Here is a 22,333-nt window from a genome sequence, read left to right as displayed (position 1 = left end):
GTCAGGTCTTCAAGACATCCCCTTGTAAAAGGGTCACCCCGCGACCCCGCCCTTTCCACTTAAATTCGTTTTCCCCGGATTTTCCCTGGCGAAAATTGCCCATGTGACACTGCGGGTTTTCCCACCCACACACGGTCGGCAAAAAACACTTCTAGTGTTTTTTGGCCCAATTTTTTTTCCCGGGGTATGCGAGTTGGGGGGTTCCGTAAAAGGTTTGGGGTTTAAAACGTCACGAAAGCTTTTTCATGACGAAATTTTGGGTTCCCGTCACGGCTGTCCACAATATTTAGCTCGGATACGGTACCCAGTTTTAAATTTAGGGGTTAGCCACCTCACCCAGCACTACATGTGACGCAAGGGGAACGTTTTGCCGTTTCCCCCACAGGCCTTTAAAGGCCCTTACGGAACTTTTTAAAAAATCCTTCTAAACCCTTTTGCGTCAAATTGGGGGACGACACAAGGACATTGGGGCGTTCTTCTTTCCCCCCCCCTCCAGGGCCCCCATCAATTCTACCTACACTCTTCCCTGGGGGGATAGTCCCGGGACTTTCTTTTCCCCGGGGCAGGACAACGGCTGCCTTAAAAGAACTCCTGGAGATGAGGCCCCGTCCCCCCCTATGCGGACAATTTTGCTTGAGATTTGGTTTCCGGCAGCAGCAGCGTTTCAGCAAGCAAAGGGCCCTTTTCCCGAAACCCGGGCCCCGTGACAAATAATTGAGTCCCAGCATAAGATCGTTTGTGCGAAATCTATCGGGCGGGGTTTTTTTTGGGATTTTAAAAAAAATCATGCTCATAAATACTATTCGGCCCAAGCTTAGTCCGTTATTTGTGGGGCCCTACCGAGTTGTGGGGAGTAAAAAACAACAAGGGCAGGGCAAGTCTGGGCGCTGATGGCTTTTTTCAGTGGTTCCATTTTTAAAGTCCCCGAACTGGCTGATCAGTATTTTGAAATGTCGGGGAAACATGATTGTCCTCTCCCTTAGTCATCCTTTCTTTTATACATCTTCTTTTTTTTCATTTACTTTTCCCCTAGTCCTCGAGAAATTGCGAGTTCGTAGGGGATAAAGTGTTTTACTCCCCTAGGGGTTTTTTTTTTTATCTCTATACTTACTGCGTTTCATGCTATTTCCTCCCGCTCATTTTTAGGAAAGGACCATTTTCATCCTATTTTATTTTTCTCTTGTAAATGGGTTTTTGTGAAATAAATTTTTTTGCTTTTTTCCCTGGGGAGTGGTATGATATCTGGCTCTCCCCTTTCCCGGATGCCCGTTTCCATATTTTTTGTGGCACTCCTCATTGGGGGGAGACTCGCATCGCCGGGCCCCGTCCCTGAAGGGCGCACCTGGGGCTGTGGGTTAGGACCTTGGGAAAGGTTTTTCCCCCAAAAACAAGCCATGTTTGGGGGTCCGGTTCTCCTATTGCCACTCCCCCGGGGGGAACGCGTCCCAACTCATGCTATAACCACAGGGGCCAGTTAATTTCTTTTTTCGTGACAAACCCTTTCCATAAACCTTTTTTGAGCCATGACATTCGCCTAAATTTAAACGTACTTTTCTCGACGATTACAGAGTTGAATTTTTTTTGTAGGGGGGCCCCTCACTCCTACAAATAGGGCCCCCGGGGAGGATTTTTCAAATTTTTTTGGGAATTTTGCGCCCGTCTTTTTTGGGGTTGTGGAGAAAGAAATCTTACATCCGAGTTCAAGGGAAATATAAGGAAAGCTTATCGTTTTGTAGTTTTAGTTTCGACTCCTCTGCTCATGCGGGGCCCAAACCAAAGATCGCGCCACAAAGTTTTTGGGAAATTTCTACGGATTTTAAAGGGTTTTGCGAGGTAAGGGTTTTGGGCAGATTGTAGGCACGTAAACAAATTTCTCATCTTCCCCATTAACTTTCTTTTTTTTCATATCAAGCAGTCAACAAAATTTTCACAGCGATTGAATATTTTTGGGAACAACCCTCATTTGTGCGGGGCACGGTGAGGTGGGCGCCGGGCTTTATTTCGCCCGGTTGGGCATGGGCGCGGGGGTTTCTTAAAAGGGTATCTTCATTTTCTGCAAGGGCCCCTTTTCCCTTTTAAAACAACCCCACTCGGGTTTTAAAAGCCCAGCCTCAGGTTTTTTCCTCACCCGCCCCCCTTGGGGTGTCCCGTTATTATTCCAAATGCGTCCTTTTACTTCTTTTAGGGCGTACCGGGGTACCCCCCCTTTCCCCCACAAAAAAAACAGTTCAATTTCTTTCACCCTGGGCCCCACACCTTTTTTCTTTTAAAAGCTAGGAGGGCATGCTCTAATCTTTCCCTTCCTCTGACTTCTTAGACTCCTGTTTGAAGCCTCCCCAAAACCCCTTTTTGTGTCTTTTTTTTCACCTTTACCTTCACTCTTCCCGACTCCCCTCTTGTTTTCCTCGTGCTCTTGTTTCGTTGGGTTGATTTACCTCACTCTGTTCCCCTTTGAGGAAATGAGAGATCAATCTCGCCTTCATGCTCAGTCTTTTTGCAGGGGAACTGAAACTATTTCAATCCCAAACAACGGCCCGGGGGCCCAAATTTTCTTTCGAGGAGCTTTTACCCGCCAGATAGGTTATTGGGAAAGGGAAACCTTTTTCCTACCTCATTTTTTGTGGGTTTTCCCTTCTGTTTATTAAAAATTCCGGCAATTTAAATCCCTTTGTCCGGGATGTCACTGCAGATCCTTTTAGGGGATTAGGCCGGCGCTCCTAAACCCTTTCCGCAATCAAAGTCAAATCCCGGGGCTGCATCTACGGCACGTTAGTAAGGGTTTAGGGCCCGGACGTCGGGGTTTTTTCAGAAATTTTTAAAAAAAACTTCATCTATCCCGTTTTTTGTTAAACCTTTGTTAGGCATGTTTCTCCTCTTAAAAGTTTGGCGCGTGCTATGCGAAAGCGTATCGGGTGCACAAGGGGGGGAGTTTGCATCGGCGAGTAAAGGCCCCTCGATTTTGGGTTCCTGTGTCCCCCATATCACCCACCTATCCTTGTACAACACAAAGTCCAAGGGACTGAGTAAATTGTATATTTTTTTTTTGCCCCTTCTTACTCTAAACCTTTTATCGGGAAAGCTCGAGGGTTTAAGTAGATCTTTGCCGGGTCGCCTTTTATCATTCCGGTCCCTTTAAATAGAAAAAAGGGGAAAAAAGCAAAAAACAAACGCTTTTTTGTTTAAAAAGGCTTTGTATTTCTGTATTAAACCCCCCCCCCCCCCCCCCCAAAACCCTTTATATCTTTCCTCCCCACCTATCTTGGCCCTTGGTGCATGGTCTGGTTTTCTATTAACCTGGTCCTCGATACCCCCACCCCAGGGCCCGCGGGCGTGGCGAGGAACCGTTTGGGTGCCCGGGGCTTTGGAATCCCCCCGGGCGGGGGGCCCTCTCAGATATTGGGGCCCACACGGGACTTTTGCGTATACGGCGCCAAAGGACGGGACACCGGGAAAGAGGGACGGAAAAGGGGGACGCCGCACAGGACCGGGGGGTGGATGAGGACCCGCCGTGGAAGATGAGACTTACGTTTTGGGGCCCTCAAACATTTTTTTTCCCCGGGGGGGGCGAGTTTGGGCAGCCTTGAGGGTGGGGGGCAAATCCCATCAGCGCCTCGAGGGCGAGGCGAGGTAGGGGGCAAGCAGTGTGGGCTCTTAAATATGAAAACTGCCTGGCCGGGGTGCACCTTAAACAAAGGAATTTTGGGTAGGGGAGCTCTGACCCCTGGGGCCTGCCTCACCCCCGGGGATAAAGAGAAACGCCTGGAGGGGTGCCGAGGGCAAAAGCCCGTGCCCCCCACCGGCCCTAGGGGGGGGTGGAAACCCCGAAAAAACCCGAAGGGGTCATTTCCCATTTCCCTTCCTTGAACCGGAAAAACCTTCTCTCCAACCCGTGGAAACTGACGCCCGCCCCGCCCCCCGTCTACCCGACCAAAATCCCTTTTTTAAACTACTTTCTTTCCCCCAATAAGCTGAGAAAAAGATACTGAGTTTTTTCCTCCCGGGCCTGCCAGATAAAATTTGTGGTGTTTAGTATCATTCAAATTTTTAGACCATTTTAGCTGGTGGCAGCGGTGGGATTTCCAACCCCACGCCTCCGAAGAGAATGGTGCCCCCAAACCAGTCTCTTCGGGGCGTGGGTTTTTGGATCCCAAACCCCTGCACCACTTTTTAAAAAGGTCTCTAATTTGAAAGAAAACTGAACCATATTTTCTGGGAGGGCCAGAGGAAAAATCGTATCTGTTTTCCAGCTTTATTTTAAAGGGGAAAAAACCTAGATTAAAAGGGATCTTGTCGCGGTAGACATGGCGGAGGCGGCGGGCACTCCTACGGGTTGGAGAGAAAGGGGTTCCGGGTTTAAGGAAAGGGCTCGGACTGCCCCCTTTGGGGGATTTCTGGGTCACTTCCCGCCTAGGGCTGGGGGGACAGCTTTGCCCTCCCGGGTTAACCCCCCCCAGGGGTTTTTTCGTTATCGCTGGGGGTGGGGGTCATGACCCAGGAGGTCAGCACTGCCTAGCCCAAAATCCTTGATAAAGGAGTCACCCCCTCAGGCAGATTTTACATTTATAGATGTCACGCTGCCTACCAAACTCCTTTATTTTAAAGGATTCCCCGGGTCAGGTAAATTTCAAATATTTTATAGATGTCCATACCCCCCATGAAGATCACAAACTCCTGCGCCAAAGGGCCAAAGGGATGTGTGTTTGATTCAGTAGTGCTTACTCCTCCCCCCCCTTTCTCCCCAGATTGTTATATTTTCTTCGTGACACCCCCTAGCCACAAAAGGGGACCAATGGGGTTTTTTTTTGCCCGGCATTGACCTGGGGCCCTGCCCCAGCACTCATTAACCTCGGCCTCAGCCCTTGGGCCCAAGGGACACTACTTCGAGTCACGGCCCCGTCGCCCGCGGGTCCTGGGGGGCCCACGGGGCTTCGCTAACCCCCTTTTTTTTACTGCACAAACCCCATACCAAAACCCCGTTCCAGCTACATTACCAAGAATCTCCCATCAAAAATATCCCCCAGACCGTGCCCTTTTTCAAAGTCCCTAACATAATGTAACATCGCCCACCCCATCCACCTGTCGAAAATCCACCTTCTATTAACTCTCTCCCTATCAACCCCGTCTCTTACTTCTAATCTGACCCCTCCTCCTCCCTCCGGCCCCCACCCACCCTCCCACGCAAACATCACCAAGGCTTATTATCACCCTCACCAAACCTTTAATGTGCTAACCAAATTCGATGAAACTTCGATGCCTGTGGATAGTTTCTTAACCCTTGTTTTACAATGTCTTTTTTTCTTCCAACTACAGGTATGCTCCACAGAACCACGAACCTCTTCATCCCACATGAAGGGGTGGGAGGACAATGGTGCGAGAGGTCCGCTCGTATATCGGCCTTAGGTTCCTCATGGGACTTCAGGCGAAGAGGTGGCAAAGGGACCTTTGGTCGACGGACCCATTGATGCGTTCGCCAAAACCATGTCTAGGGACCGCTTCGACAACCTGACCTCCGCCCTACACTTTGCGAACAACGAAGGGGAGCACGACGCGGAGGACCGTTTGTGGAAGCTGTGCCCTGTGATTGACGTCTTGGATTCGACATACCGTTCCGTTCTCGTGCCCAACCAGAACGTGACTGTCGACGAGAGCTTGTGGGCCTTCAAAGGCAGGCATCATGCCCTGCATATAATCCAAGCAAGAGCTCGGAGGGGCTTGAAGGTCTACAAGCTATGTTCGTCTGACGGTCCAGAGGCAGGGTATACGGCGGCCTTCAACATTTACATGGGGCAGGATCGCGGCGAGTTTCCAGCGAGTATGAAGGCCGTCGACGACCTGGAGAAGGCAAAGCTGCTCGACAAGGGGTACCAGTTGTACACAGACAACTGGTCTTCCTCCCCGACTCTCTTCCACTATCTGCAGGCCCAGAAGACCATCACCATTGGAACAGTAGGTGCCAACAAGCGGGGTATGCCCTCGGACCTGCAGGCGAGTCGGGGGACACATCGACTTCCATAGTAGTAACACTGGAATGCTTTGCCTGCAGTGGGTAGACAGGCGTCTTGTGACAATGCTATCCACTGCTCACACGTCAAAGGTCGTTACCCTGCCTCCCAACCACCGAGAGGTGGAGAGGTCGAAGCCCGAGGTCGTTGCGTGTTACAAGGCATAAAGGGCGTCGATCTCTCGGATCGGCTGGCACAGTCATATCCAGCAACCAAAAAAAACCAAGTGGTGCAAGGTTTTCTTGTACTTGCTGGATATGACAACTGTCAACGCGCTGGCTGTCCACCGGGCCCTCGGCGGTAAACTCTCCAAAAACAAGCTCCATACAGAACTTGTCCGGGAATTGCTGCAGCAAGGTAAGCATCCGATTTGATATGGTGTTTTTAATTCTACATGTCCATTTTTGAGGATGTAATTTACAATGTCCTTTTTTCTTCCTTGCTCCTTCCAGCAGAACCCTCCTCAGGATCCCCAGCAGGCACACATGCCAGTCGACACCCCATCCGGAGGTTTCGGAGATGTGCGTTCTGCTGGAGGAACGACAGGCACTGGAAGGAGACCAGGGTCATGTGCTCCACCTGTGGCACTTCCCTTTGTCTGACGCCGTTTTCGGGCATATCATGCCTGAAAACACGTATGTGTATATTATTGTAAATAGTTCCCTCTATAAACATAAAATTCTTGGCATTTTTTCAAAAAAAAAAAAAAAAAAAAAAAAAAAAAAAAAAAAAAAAAATCTACTTGCCACTGCTTTTCTGTGCTCTCGCTAAAACAAACTATTGACTTTACACTCACATCTGTCAAACATTCCTAAAATGGAGTATATACTACAGTATGAGACAATAAAATCCTTCATATGACATGTTATATGGCTATAGTAAGTCTGCAAACTTTCACATGTTTCAAAAGTGAAAAAAAACGGAGGTTGCAGTTATACGCATACCAACCGGCCAAGCGCGCTGAAACTTCGGTGGGGTGGCGAGACGGGTCGCGCGAGTCGAGCGCGCGTCCCGGCGAGAGAACCAGCCGCTTGCTTTTGTTCCCCGGAACGACGGGTGCAGAGCTGTTTTCCGAACCGTCGACATTGGGTAAGGGAGTAGAAATCAGTGAGAGAGCGGAGTCCCCGATAACGACCCCAAGTTCATGAACATTGCGTTGTAAGTGCTGTTCTGCTCCCGACGAGAGGAACACACCCGACGCGTTCAAAACTGCACCCCTAGTCCTTCGCAATTTCAATCGGTCTTCTGAGCCTCTTTTCGGCCACTCAACCCCAGTCACCATCTGCTATTTGCTTCTTTCATTGCGAAGAGGCCGGTGTCAGTGTCCGAGGAGGATGTTCGAACTTACTGGAAATGGGTGGATTCAATTAAATTTGAATTCCAAGGCGAAAATTACATGGCATGGATGACTTATTTCACCAAAGGAATCCTGGTCTCAAAAAAAATTTTGGAAGCAGCATATATTGCAACGGAGAAGAATGTCAACACAGCATCGGGCAGATTTAAACTATCCAAGGTCACGGCATGTTATATGATAAACGAGTGGGAAGTCACAGTCGTCAGGTTTCATCAGCTCATGTCTGATATATATTTACTTGTAACTTCTGTATGTATTTCTGACAAAGACTCAATATAAATACATCTCTTGTATTGTGAAGATAATCATTCTCATTGATACCTTTTATACATCTGTCAACATGAATACGGTTGTTCATCGTTCTCACGGCATGAATGGCGAATGGGTTGCCCCTCCCTGGGATTTTTTCACAAGACAAGATCCAGAGTGTCAAGAATCGACTTTGTTTCCTGATGGATTGCTTGGCTAAGCAAGTTTTGCCACCTTCAGCTCCTAGCCAGTTTAAATCTGGCAGGCATCCGTTCCCTGATAATGCTCGGGCCTTCCTTGTGGAGGCCATTAGGACCCTACAACATCGACTACGAACTCGAGGGCGAACACCTTCCCCATGACCTGGTCCTCCAACTACAGCAGGAAGATCAAGCTCAGCGAGTCAAACACAAGGAGATATACATCGTATATGCAACAAGAGTATATGGAAAAAAGCTGGACGATGATCTTAGAAACATCCTCGAAACACCTGATTCCCTTGGAAAAAGAAGCCCTCTCTAGGCCTCAAATTCAACACCGGCAAGAAAGAAAGGACCAAATCGACCACCTCTTCTCGAACCACCGCTGGACTGATAGTGACATCGACAAAGAATTCGTCCAAGGGATTACTGCGTGCTGTATGGCGGATGCGTCGTCGCGCCTCCCGGCGACCCCACGCATCACCGCGCTGAAGGGCCTCCGCGACGACGAGACCATCGTCATCACCCAGGCTGATAAAGGTGGTGGTATTGCTATGGACAAAAATGACTATATACTCAAAATGAACAATTTACTTTCCGATGTTTGTTTACACGAAAGTAACGAAAGGTGATGGGAAGATGGAAGCTGCCAGATTCAAGAAGGAGAGGGATTTACTCCCGCGTTCAGCAAAATGTATATGCCTACTTCACCTGCTGGAAGAGGCCCCCCGCAACCCGTCCATGAGAGGTCTCCCGAAGGTACACAAGCCAGGCGTACCGATGAGACCGATCACATCTCGTATTGGCTAAACCCCTCTTGGCCCTATGGGGGTCATCAGTGATTCCCACCTGAAGAACTCCGGGTACCTCAGACGTCTTCATAATTCCAGGTGTAGAAATAAAATGCTTGCCAGTTTTGATGTAAAATCCCTCTTTACTAATGTACCCACAGACGGAGCAGTCCGGGCAGTCGAGAGGGTCACCAGCTCTCTGCCAGACGCAGAACTTCCGCTGCCGAGACACCACTTCGTTCGCCTAGTGAAGTTATGCATGGACTTTGGCTACTTCGAATTTGCTGGGAAAGAATACCAGCCATGGGCTCCCCGAGTGCAGTCATGGCTTGCCTGTTCATGGAGATGCTAGAGAGGGATAACTACAAGGATATAATCGGCAGACATTCAACGTGGCTTCGTTACGTAGATGATGTCCTCGTCATTGTCCCCAGGAGCTTGTGCTTGCAACATACAGGAAGCCTACTAATAAATATAATTATATCCATTATTACACCGCCCACAGCAACAAAAAATCCGGTATGGTAATTGGCTTCTTCCTCAGAGCACTGAGGATCTGCAGCCCTGAATTTCTTGAGGATGAGGTTGACTAACTAATTCTTCATGAAAAACAAGTATCCCAGAGGCTCCTGCTAAACCTCAGAAAGAAGGTGGAGAACATACTTGCAAGATCAGAACCTGCACCTCTTCATGCGAGTGAGAATCGCTAGCACATCCGGGAAGATACACGACTTAATACGAGACAAAAATCAGTCCGAAAGTAAACCCTAACAGTGTTGTGTATCGCATACCCTGCAGATGTGATACAGCATACTTTGGTGAAACAGGCCGTGGTTTCAGCACCAGGATCAGCGAAACATCGAGCTGACATCCGACGCCACAGGACTTCGACGCCATGGTGGTACATGTAGATGAAGCTGGACATCTACCAAATTGGAAGGAAGCAGAGATTGTCCATGGAGGACTGACGAAACAAAAAATTATGGAAGCAGCATACATTGCGACGGAGAATAATGTCAACACATCATCGGGCAGATTCAAACTATCCAAGGTCACGGCAACAGTATACGATCAACGAGTGGGAGTCACAGTCGTCAGGTGTTTCATCAGCTCACGTTGATATATATATTTATGGTATGTATTTCTGACAAAGGCGCAATCGAAACCGGTCAAATACATCTCTTGTATTGTGAAGAGATTCATTCTCATTCATACCTTTTATACATTTGTCAACATGAATACGGTTCATTCATTCATTTGCCGGGGAATCGCGAAGTCAGTGAAGGAGAAAGCGCCCACGGCAACGGTAAATGCAGGTTACCATCATGACATGACCAACCAACAAATCACTAATAACAACCCACAACACCCACTCAACATCTGAACAAAACACGACAAAACCCATACAACACGACCCCACGCCCCATACGTAGACAACCACTAGCATGCCACAATGCACTATTCCGTAAGACCTCCATGAATTGACACCATACAACAAAACAAAGCTAACACTGCACCTCGCCAACTACAACACACACCGCGGTTTGTCACGGCAACCTACAGGATGAGTTTTACAATTACAACAGACATAATTGCCTACAGACACCATATATCAACATCAAGCATTCCCAACGATGAAAGCCAACCTCCTCTCCTCCACGCTACAATGAATAATCGAAATAAATACATACATACTTTTTTTTTTTTTTTTTTTTAATAATGTTTCATGTTGTGTAGCATCCCTTGAAACATTAAAGGAATTTGGCTTGTCGTTAGATCTGCAACCTTCCCACACTACCATCACAGGCATTACGGGTAAATGACCAGCTTGGAAGAAAAGTCCTAAACATTAAGATAAGTGGTATTATGTTCTTCCATTCCTTGTGTTGTGAAAAGAAATTTCACTCTCGGAAATTTATTACTAGGCCATGATTTTTTGTTCAGAAGCAGTGTTTCCTTAGACCCTCAAAGTAATTTCATCACCTCCAACGGCATTACTTATTTATTAAGGAAACCGTCATTCTTATGGACACCAGATGATAAATGAAAAAACGTAAAGAAAACGGACTACACACACGATTCACCCCCTCCCTTACTCTCCTCCCCACTTCCACCATCCCTCACCACTGCTACAGCCGCTCGCGGTTCTTCTCCGAATCACGATCTTCCAATTCGCGAATCGACCCGCCTACCCCTCTCCCATTTGCGTAACATTGCGTAACCCCCCCAACCAGTAAATGATTAAGTCCTTCGGGATATTTCCACTCATGTGGGACACTGATTTCCTGAGAACCCCTTTGGGTACATAATTCTCCCCTCACCTTCAGTAGATTAATATCTATCATACTTAGTTGGGATGATTAACGACCAGGTTATGGTTTACCTGGAAGACATTTTAGTATGCTCCCAATCGATCTCTGAACATGAAAAGAAATTACGTCAGGCATTCAAGCATCTTGCTAATGCAGAACTCACCATAAAACCCTAGTAAATGCCAAATCTTTTGATCAAAGCTCGACTTCTTGGGCCATACCTTATCATCCGATGGTATACTGCCTACTCAAAGCAAAATACAAGCCGTGATTGACTTCCCCCGACTGCAAAACCAAAGACCTAAAGTTCTTCTTGGTCTTTCAGGTTTTATAGGCAGTTTATCAAAGGTTACGGCTCTATTGCAGAACCCCTCACGGACAATCCTGAAGGACGTACCGTTCAATTGGAAACATGAAGACAGGAATCCTTCCTGCGACTGAAGGCATCACTAACAAACATCCCTGTTCTGGCCTTCATCAAAAAGTAGATGGCCTTGCTTTTGCAAGCAGGTCACTGAAACCTGCAGAGCGGTCCTATCATACTACTTATCGCAAACTTTTACCAATTACCTGGGCACTCCGTCATTTTCGGTGGTTGGTACTCGGCTATAAGACTGCCCTTCACTGCAAAGACCCACATGGTAGACGAGCACGTGCCAAAGAAATCTTAACAGTACGATGTAATGATCGTTTATTACCTGGCAGGCAAAATGTCGTCGCAGATGCTCTCCCCCGCGCACCCTTGCCATTTACCGCGGATATAGTGGCCAGTAAGTCTACCCCGTTCCTCCTAGATTTGCAAACTGTCATAAAGTCCCCGCGGTCGCGCCGGTGTTAGCTAACGCAGCTAACCAGCCTCTTAACCCTCCCTCCGCGGATAAGATTCGGCGTGCGCAGCACGAAGACCCCGTTTATAATGACTTAGTAGAAAAGTTGGAGGGGCGAAGCCTTAGGTCTGGTCGGCCGCCTTCCGTCCAGCAATTCCTTTTAAGCGAGATTAAAGGACGTCAGTGTTTTTTACAAGTTATAGTGATTCCGCATTCACTCAAACAGTCCTCAGCTCATGCAGGAGTCACGTGAAGAAGCGCACTGCAGCGTGTATAACGCCATTCAGATAGCTCGAGAGAGTTTTCATCCCCCTCCTTATTAGTAAGGTAAAGAAGCATGTTAAGTCGTGCAGGCTCTTCCCACATTTCAAAGGTTTACCAACCAGCTCACCCCTGCCTTGCATTATGACATTCCGGATTTTCCTTTTGAGAATGTCTCCTGCAACACATGGTCAGGTTTTGTAACCATGCGTAGTGGGAATAAACACTCATATTCGTGGACAAATTTACCAGATATTGTGAAATGGTTCCCGTCCCAAAAAAATCCGCGAGGGTCGTGGCGAAGGCTTTCCTTGACTTCACTCAGGTACACTAAACCTGTGTACTTCTCCTGCGACAACGGGACAGAATTCCAGAATGAGGTCATGGATAACTTATGTAGGATATTAAACACTACCCGAGTAAATTTTTTACCTTATAGACCTCAGAGCATTTAAATAACTGAGCCCCCAAATGGCCCCATCGGGTCATTCATGCGATCACGTAGACATCAGAAAACGGGGGACCCCCCCTTTTTGGAAACATAAACCCCCATTAAAAAACATTTTAATTTCCCTTGGGGACACACCACACTTTCTTGATGGCACAAACAAGAGTTTTGCCATAAAACCCTTTTTTTTTAGACCAGAGGGTCACCCCTGAATTTTTCCAAACAGTTCATAGAATATCTCTTAAAAAAAAACAAGCCCCCAAACCAGAATGAAAAGGGTATTCCAAAATTGGGGATCTGGGGACAACCCTTCCCAACCCTAAGTTTGCATGTCAAAGAAATAGGTGTGGGTTTGCCCCTCTTATTTTGGAAGAACACACCAGTGACTCTCGGGTTTTGGTCAAAACCTTAAATTTTTATTTCCCAACAAAACAGGGGGGCCCTATTAGGGGGCTTTTGCCCAGGGGTACTAAACCAAACCCAACACCCCCCTTTGCTAAAAACCCTTGGGGAAACTCCCCCTTGACCCGCTAAATAACACTATTCTTTTTCCAGTCGGGGGCCCCCCCTTGCGGCCCTTACCGCTGCCCGGGGCAAATTTGATAACCCAGCCCCCCCTACCTCGGTCTAGCCACACTACCGATAAAACTCCAAACCCTGGCCCGTACTTTTTAAAAGTCCCTGAAAATGGTGGAAACGGGGGGTTTATTGCTTTTTTTAAAGGTGCGACGCGAACCCAAACCTCCAACAAGCCGACCACCCCCTCCAAAAACAAACCAAGTAGGGTCATGGGAAATTTTTTTCCCTTCTTATGTGTGAATGCTTTTATGTTTTCAACAAGTGCAGTGATTTTTTTTAAAAAACATATAAACCCAAGGGTCTGTGCTAGTGCATTTTTTCTATTTTCTACCATGTTTTCTTCGAATTTCGTCATGGGAGATTCCCCTATAAATTTTTATTGTTGGGTTTTTTAATTTTAATTTGGTCATGGGATACTAAAGGATTTTCTTGGGATACATTTCTGTTTTTTTCGGGAAATTTTATTATTTTTTTTCCCAAAAGTTCAATGCCCCCCGTGGGTCCCGCTGTGAAACATTTTCCTTTTTAGGAATTTTTTTCTTATCTAATTTCCCTTGTGTTAAAAAGGGCCCCTTTTTGACTTATTTTTCAAATATTTTTTTCGGCCCGGTTTTTATGATACATTAGTTAGAAAAGTTTATTAAAAAAATTTTAGGAGGGGGAATTTATCCCAAACTTTTTTTTTTTTATTTTTTTTTTTCTTCTCCAAATTCCCCCCCTTTCCCTTTTTTCCCCCCCCCCTTCCCTTAGACCCCATCCCTTTCCCCATTTTCCCATTTTTCTCCATTTTAAAAATTTTTTAAGTCACTTTGCATTTTAAATTTGTGTCGTGATATCCCATTTAAAATAATTCAATTTTAAAAAAGGAAAATTTGGAGTTTTTTATTTTGTAAGTGAGATTTTTGTTGGAATTTTAAAATTGCCTGTCAAAACCAAAATTTGGGCCCGCATGACCGTCTTCCCGACCTTTTTTGTCCTGTGAATCTCAAAATCAGTTAAAACCAAAGTTATCTTGGGGTTGGGTTTCATTTTTAAAAATTTTAGATCACCTTATTTTTCGTATAATTTTTCAACAAAATACAGGTTTTTCTTTTTTTTTCCCAAATTTCAGGTAAAAAGGTCAATGATTTCCCTCGATTCCACCCCTGAAATTTGGAAATACATTCAATTTATTATTGTTCCAAATTGGATTTCAATATCTCTTTTTTTAGAGATTATTTTTTAATTTTATCAGCTACTTGATGTCATATTTTTCGTGGGTTTTAATTCATCGATTTTATGTAAAATGCCTCGGTCATCCTAAAAGATTTTTTTTTCCCCCATGCCCAAAAATTAAAAAAGCCCAAAGATTTTCAAGACCTTTCATAATTATTTAAATCGCGAATTCCCTCCTTTTTTACATTGGGGCCTTGGACGACCGAATTTGGGGTTTTTGACATTTTAATTTGTATCAAGTCGAAGCTGTCCCTTTTAAAAAGCCCAGCCGCGCTTTACGCCCAGTGCGATTCCCGGGGCCCGGATGGCCCAAATTTTTTTACGATTTTCCCGGGCTTAGCGCTGGATTTTTCCCCAAAGGGATGGGGTGCCCCAAACTGCATAATATTTATGTGTGTTGTGATGTACGGCAGTACTATTTTTTAACCCCGAAAAATATGGTTGGGGTTTCTGGGCCGCTTTTTCCCCCAGGAACCTTTGTTTAAAAATAAAAGGTTTTTCCTGCGGTTTTCTCTGCAAGCTTTGTCGTTCTATGACAGTTGTCACCTTCAAATATACCCTACTGAAAACATTTTGATTTTACATGTTGATATAATGTTGGGAAAACCTTTTAATGTAAAATTTGATTATCAAATATTATATTCTTTTTCTGCGTTCAGCCGAGATCGGTATCTACTTCCCTTAAACACTACACTTTTTCCACCCGCTGCTTACCCTTTCCCTTCACCCCATACCCCCCCTCACCCCCCACTACCCTTACGCCTGCCTGCCCTCCCTCTCCTCCTCCCCTTTAATTTCTTTAGAAAGATGTCCTCCAAACACCTGACTCTTTGGAAAAAAGAACCCCTCTCTGGGCCCTAAAATTAAACACCGGCAAGAAAGCAAGGACCTAATGGACTACATCTCAAAACCCACCGCTGGACCGATAGTGACTCGACAAAGGGTTCGTCCAAGGGATTACTGCATGGCTGATGCATCGTCGCATCCCCCGGCGATCCCTCGCAGATATATCACCGGTTTGAAGGACCTCCGCGACGACGAGACCATCGTCTTCACCAAGGCTGATAAAGGTGGTGGTATTTGTTGTTATGGATAAAAGTGACTTATACTCAAAATGAATAATTTGCTTTCCGATGGTTCTGTTTACGGGAAAGTAACGAAAGGTGAAGGGAAGAGGGAAAGCTGTCGGGTTTCAAAAAAAGCGAGGGATTTATCCTGGTTCAGCAGAAGGTAAAGCCTACTTACCTGCGGAAGAGATCCCCCGAAACCCGTCCATGAGAGGGCTCCCGAAGGTACACAAGCCAGGCGTACCGAGGAGACCCCATCACCTCTGAATTGGCAGCATTCCCCATAGTTGGTGAAGTATATGGCCAAACCCTCTCTGGCCCTATGGGGGTCATTTGTGATTTCCCCCCTGAACTCCGGGGACCTCAGACGTCTTCAGAATTCCGGGTGTAGAAATAAAAAAGCTTACAGTTTTGATGTTAAAACCCACACACGGAGCAGTCCGGGCAGTTTAGAGGGTCACCAGTCCATGAAGACGCAGAAAATTCCGCTGCCGAGACACCACTTCGTTCGCCTAGTGAAGTTATGCGTGGACTTTGGCTACTTCGATTTTCTGGGGAAATATACCGGCGGATTAGTGGTCTCGCCATGGGCTCCCCGAGTGCAGTCATGGCTTGCCTGTTCATGGAGATGCTAGAGAGGGATAACTACAAGGATATAATCGGCAGACATTCAACGTGGCTTCGTTACGTAGATGATGTCCTCGTCATTGTCCCCAGGAGGTTGTACTTGCAACATATGCTAATGCGGCTCAACTCCGTTCACGAGAAAATCCAGTTCACCGTGGAGGAGAATCAGAAACTACCTTTTTTGGACACACGGGGGGGTGACGGTGGCCTACGTTTCTCTATACAGAAAGCCTACAAATAAAGATGATTATATCCATTACTACTACACCCACAGCAACAAAATGAAATCTGGTGTTGTGATTGGCTTCTTCCTCAGACCGCTGAGGATCTGCAACCCTGAATTTCTTGAGGATGAGGTTGCCTATGTAATTAGTTCTTTGATGAAAGAAGTATTCCAGAGGCTTCCTGCTAAACCTCTGAAAGAAGGCGGAGAGCATACTCGTAAGAGCAGACCCCGCACCCTCTTCTAGTAATGTTCTCAATATTACCGTCATGTAACATTTCCCAGGCGATCAGCAGATACTTCGGCAAGACAGTGAGAATCGCCAGCACATCCAGGGAGAAGATACACGACTTAATACGAGACAAAAAGCAGCCCGAAAGCAACCCTAACAGTGTTGTGTATCAAATACCTGCAGCGGATGCGATATAGCATACTTGGGGAAACAGGCCGTGGTTTCAGCACCAGGATCAGCGAATCCATGGTGGTACATGTAGATGAAGTTGGACATCTACCGAACTGGAAGGAAGCAGAGATAGTCCATGGAGGACTGAAGAAACAAAAAAAATTATGGAAGCAGCATACATCGCGACGGAGAATAATGTCAACACAGCGTCGGCAGATTCAAACTATCCAAGGTCACGGCAACAGTTATATGATCAACGAATGGAGGTCACAGTCATGTATTTCGTCAGCTCACGTCTGATATATATTTTCTGACGAAGACACAATCGAAACCGGTCAAATACATCTCTTAATTGTGAAGATATTCATTCTCATTCATACCTATTATACATCTGTCAATATGAATACAGTTTCATTGCTTTCTTATTTCAACTCGCACGCTATTCTATTTCTTATTTACTCTCACTCGCTTTACTTGTTTGCTATGATTCTCTACCTTCTTTTATCACTATTATATTTTATGCTTGTGTGCTTACTCTCGACTTATTAATTTCATAACTATCTCGTCTGTTCACCACTCCCCTCATGCAGCCTCATGTCTCTCTCCCGTATAAACCACGTTAATTGCACTATAATTACATGCGTATAGTTTCAGAGTAGCTATCAATTTACGCCTATCTTTATCTTGGTTTGCATTACGTTTTATCATGCCTATGTTGTCGTGAGCAAACATATATGATGGAATGAGTCACGAACGTTATAAGGACTGCATTACCTATTTTCATTATAGGTTTGCCTTGAATTGCTGATGGTGTCCGTGATTGACAAGTCCTGTGAAACAATACATTTCGATACATTTCGTGTAAGTCAGATGTATATTATATGCATTATTGCATACTGTTGACTTTTGAATTGTTGCATCTTTTTCTTTTAGGAAGTTGTCATTTCCTTCTTTATAGTTATGCACAATGCCTATCTCTTGTAGAATTTCACCTCTATCTATTCCTGAGACAATTGCAACTCAAGGAAGTCCATGTGGACTATTGTAATTGTCTCCCTAAGCATGTTTCCTCTGTCTGTCTCTTGACAGTTAAGTTATTTTAAAAGTGATTATAAAAAAAAAAACTTTTTATAAAATCTCAAAACTTTAGTATCACTGCAATATGTATGTTTGTATCTTACCGGCCGACGACAGGTGCTTACGACGCAAGTCCAAGTCGTTGCTCCATCGAGCAGCCGCAGAGATTTCCCGCGGCTGCCGGCGAGTGGGGATGAAGAGGCCACCGAACTACGCGACAACGTTACATAGAAGGAAGAGAAGGTGAACAAGATGATGCTGATCCTCACAGAGGATATCTCGGGCCGCAAAGCTGACATACTCTCTGAATTGAAGACCACGCCCCCCCTCCCTCCCCAGGCGACAGCCGAGGCAACCATCCCTCACTCTCAGGCAGGGATGACTGCAGGACTGGCGGGGAAACCCCGCAAAACCATGTGACAGAAGTGACGTCACTGCCAGCTGACCAAGGCGACGTAAATGTGCTTGAACTTCTAAAGGAATGAAAGCTCTGAAAGCTCAAAAAATAACTTAATGAAATAACGACGCTGAGGCAGGAAATGGAAAAAAAATAAAAGTGACTGCCATTGTCGTGATACTATTGTTACTACTATTGATAAAAGAACGAACGAGGAGAATCGATGTCAGACCCCAGTGCTGATAACCAGAGTGGGCGTGTCAGCGCTGACAGCAGCCACGGACAAAATCAGGATCCCTGTGACGTAGAGTCCAATGACGCAACGAGACCCTCAGGTGCATTTGACAAAAACGGAAGGGACTGTGCTGAGAGGTGGAACAAAGCTAAGACCAAATGTTTGAAATAGTTAAAAGTAATTTTCAGTCCACGATTACCATATGTAATGAAATCCATAATCAAAGTTATATGTATCTTATGTGAATCTATAAATCGCCTATACGCGTGACGTTGCCGGACGCGATATGCCGGGCACGCCTATTGGCGTGATAGTCATAATACCCGTCCTGACGGGGACGCCTATACACGTGCAATTTGTATCCCTGTATATATGAATGTTTTTGAGCTACTTTGTATGAATATAAAAGTTAATATGCTTGAATATGATTATACAAATATATGTGTATATGTTTAGTTCGATATACGTGTTTATTTGTCGTATTTGTGCTTGTTCAACGTGTTTTTCGCATAAGCGGTCCCGCTCCCGCCTATACGCGTGAGGTTACTGGACCCGTCCCGACGGGTACGTCTACTAGCGTGCTAATCGTAATACATACCTTTCCCGACGGGGACGCCTACACACGTGCAATTTGTTCGTACAGTGACGGGAGAGGACGGTCATTGCAGTAAGTATTTGAAAAGGGGAAAAGTAAGTTGTGTGGCAATATGTGAAAAGGGGATAAATGTGTGAGCGTGTGTAAAAGGGTGTAAAAAGGGACTCCTGCGGTGACGGGGAGAGGACGGTCACCGAGGAATCCCGGTTTTTGAAATGTTATTAGTAATTTCTTTATTTTTTCTCTCTGAAACCTAAACAGTCACTCAGCAAGTTTTCTACCATGACGCACGTCCTTACTGTACTTTGTGTCTGTGTGAGAATGAGAGCGAAGAGAGAGAGAGAGAGAGAGAGAGAGAGAGAGAGAGAGAGAGAGAGAGAGAGAGAGAGAGAGAGAGCATGTGCGTGTGTGTACGTGTGTACGTTTCTGCATTTGCGTGTTTTACGTGATTTTCTAGATCTTTTGGGGGACAATGATTGCCAGTAGAGTAGTTCAGCCATAGTTTACCACGTTCCCCGAATTACCTCACGTGACCCGACATGGCGAATCTGATTGGCTAATGCCTCTGAAAAATCGCAATAAAAGGCGACCCAAAGGGGAAGATAATCACTTGGATGGAAGAAGCTGACCTTGCAAAATGTCAAGACAACTTTCTGTACGCCGCGGCCGCAAGCCAAGGATTTCCCCTGCTGTTCGGGACCTCTCGTTCAGCGACGTTGATGACCCCCAGCCATCGACGTCGGGAATCCAACGCTTGCGGAATGCCCCAGATCCTCTTCTATACCTGTATTCTACAGACGAAGAGGATTATACCCCTTCTCTGAAATTGCCTAGGACTAGCGATCTCTCTGGTAAGTTTTCCTTTTTTTGACTTGTAAAAAAAACGTGTCGTTGGAACATTGACTTTGTTTCTGCATACCAAGACTATTTCCACAGAGAACTCACGTTTACCTTTGTATTTTTTTACAGAAGTTGAAATCTCCACTCGATTTGACGGTGACGACTCGGATTGGGAGGGATCCGAGTTCGATACGAAGAGTCGGTGTGGACGACGACTCAGATGAAGATTTTGACTATGTCCCGCTGGTGGATACCTCTTTGGAATCCGACGAGCCCCTCGCAGAATACGTCAGACGACATTGGGAGCGTAATGCTCCGGGAACTCCCTCTTTTTGTTGGTCGAAGAGGGAGAATTTCGTCAGGCGTCACTGCTTCGAGGGGACACCGGGTGTGAAAGCACCCCTTGAAGACTCGTCGACCCCATTAGAAGTGTTCACCAGTGTGTTCCCAGAGGAGTTGTTTCAGACCATCGTGGACGAGACGAATCGGTAAGTAAAAACAATATCTCTGTATATTCTGACTTGAAAATCGTGATTTTCTACATGTCTTTTTTTGAAAACCCCCCTGATTTTACAATGTCTTTTTCTTCAAACCACAGGTATGTTCGACAGAACCCGCGCACCCCTTCATCCCATATGAAGGGGTGGGAGGACACAACGGTGCAGGAAGTCCGCTCCTATGTCGGCTTACGATTCCTGATGGGCCTTCAGTCGAAGAGGGACCAGAGGGAATGGTGGTCGACAGACCCGTTGATGTCCTCGTCGGTGTTCGGCCAAGACGATGACCAGGGACCGCTACGATGCCCTGACCTCCGCGCTCCACTTCGCTGATAACGAAGGGGAGCATCCCGCGGAGGACAGGCTTTGGAAGCTGCGCCCTGTTTTAGACGTCTGGAATCGACGTATCGATCCGCCTTCGTCCCGAACAAGAACGTGACCGTCGACGAGAGCTTGTGGGCCTTCAAGGGGCGTCACCACGCCCTCCAGTACAATCCGAGCAAGAGGGCTCGGAGAGGGCTGAAGGTCTACAAGCTTTGCTCGTCCGACGGTCCAGAGGCAGGGTATACGGCGGCCTTCAAGATCTACATGGGCAGGACCGCGGCGTATTTCCATCCAGCATGAAGGCCGTCACCGACCTGCTGGAGAAGGCAGATCTGTTCGACAAGGGGTACCAGTTATACACCGACAACTGGTACACCTCCCCGACTCTCTTCCATTACCTGCAGGCCCGGAAGACCAGTGCAGTTGGGACTGTGCGTCTCAACCGGCGTGGCATGCCCTCGGACCTGCAGGCGAGTCGGGGACAAATCGACTTCCGGTCCAGCAAGACCGGAATGATCTGCCTTCAGTGGGTGGACAAGCGTCCTGTTACGATGCTTTCTACCGCCCACACCAGCAAGGTCGTTACCCTGCCTCCCAACCGCCGAGGGGTGGAGAGGTCGAAGCCTGAAGTTGTCGCTGCCTACAACAACGGCATGAAGGGCGTCGACCTCTCGGATCAGCTGGCGCAGTCATATCCAACGACGAGGAAGACCGTCAAGTGTATAAGAAGATTTTCTTCTACCTATTGGATATGACTACGACCAACGCGCTGGCTATCCACCGGGCCCTCGGCGGTAAACTTACTCAGTTTGAGTTCCGAAAGGAACTCGTTCGAGGATTGCTGCAGCAAGGTAAAGCATCTGACCCTTTATTTTTTCTTTATTCTGATAAAATGTTATATTCAATGTTTTACATGTCCTTTTTTTGTCTTAGTCTTTTTTTCTTGCATCTATTTACAGGCGGTCCCCGTGGCTCCTTCCGGCGGAATCCTCCTCAGGCTCGCCACGAGGAGGAGGTTCCCCAGCAGGCACACTTGCCAGTTGACACACCGCATCGTCGGTGGCGTCGGTGTGTGCTCTGCTGGAGGAACCACCGGCGCAGGAAGGAGACCAGGGTGATGTGCAGTTGCTACGGCACCTCACTTTGTCCAACACCCTGCTTTCAGGCCTTCCATGCCTGAAGGTCGTTGGGCAAGTTGTATATAGTGTAAAATATTTTATGTACATAGTTTCTATGTATTTATTTATTGAAAAAGAAAAAACACCGTGCTTTCGGTAAGGAATATTGTACATAGTTTCTATGTATTTATCATTGAAAATGGAAAACACCGTGCTTTCAGGCATTTCATGGCTGAAGATAATTTGAAAATGACAAACTTTGATATTATTTATGTAAGTAATGTATATATATACTATACATATACTATTTATGCATTTGTATATGAAATTTTGATAAAAATAAAATTGAAGTTTTACGCTATGTTTCGATCTCACGCACAGACAAACCATTGACTTTACACCCTAAAATTTGTGATATACACGTAAATTGGACTTTATACTATAGTATGAAGCAATAAAATCGTTCATAGGACATATAATAAAGATACAGTGAGTCTACAAACTTTTACATGTTTCTTGAGTACAAAAACTTTACGTTGCGGTTACTCGCAAACCAACCATAGGAGTGCGCTGAAACTTCGCGTGCGTGATGAGACGAGCGCGCGCTCCCGGCTTGACGAGAGTTGCCTGCTTCTATTTCCCGTCAAGTTAGGTTTACAACATTGTTCCGACCCGTCGGTAAGGGGTTA

The 22,333-nt window shown here is 46.3% G+C and overlaps 2 protein-coding genes across 2 annotated transcripts; both read left to right on the top strand.

The window, feature by feature from the left end:
• The first annotated feature begins 5,478 nt into the window (after positions 1-5,478).
• LOC119586570 (piggyBac transposable element-derived protein 4-like) lies at positions 5,479-6,015 on the top strand. Its single transcript, XM_037935326.1, has one exon. The coding sequence runs from the start codon at positions 5,479-5,481 to the stop codon at positions 6,013-6,015; it is 537 nt and encodes a 178-aa protein (XP_037791254.1).
• A 15,237-nt stretch (positions 6,016-21,252) lies between these two features.
• LOC119595471 lies at positions 21,253-21,727 on the top strand. The gene is made up of 2 exons (XM_037944601.1): positions 21,253-21,377; positions 21,486-21,727. Exons 1-2 carry the CDS (start codon positions 21,278-21,280, stop codon positions 21,704-21,706), a joined length of 321 nt encoding a protein of 106 aa, XP_037800529.1. The 5' UTR covers positions 21,253-21,277; the 3' UTR covers positions 21,707-21,727.
• The last annotated feature ends 606 nt before the right edge of the window (positions 21,728-22,333 follow it).

This window comes from Penaeus monodon, chromosome 3 (genome assembly GCF_015228065.2).
Source record: "Penaeus monodon isolate SGIC_2016 chromosome 3, NSTDA_Pmon_1, whole genome shotgun sequence".
Taxonomy (NCBI): domain Eukaryota; kingdom Metazoa; phylum Arthropoda; class Malacostraca; order Decapoda; family Penaeidae; genus Penaeus; species Penaeus monodon.
Note: the sequence above shows the minus strand (reverse complement) of the source record. Positions and strands in the feature narration are given on the sequence as shown.

Bases quoted from the DNA above. Each gene is read 5' to 3' on its own strand.
- LOC119595471 (XM_037944601.1), top strand. From the start codon at position 21,278: ATGACTACGACCAACGCGCTGGCTATCCACCGGGCCCTCGGCGGTAAA. The intron at 21,378-21,485 runs GTAAAGCATCTG...ATCTATTTACAG, and splicing joins TCGAGGATTGCTGCAGCAAG to GCGGTCCCCGTGGCTCCTTC.
- LOC119586570 (XM_037935326.1), top strand. From the start codon at position 5,479: ATGTCTAGGGACCGCTTCGACAACCTGACCTCCGCCCTACACTTTGCG.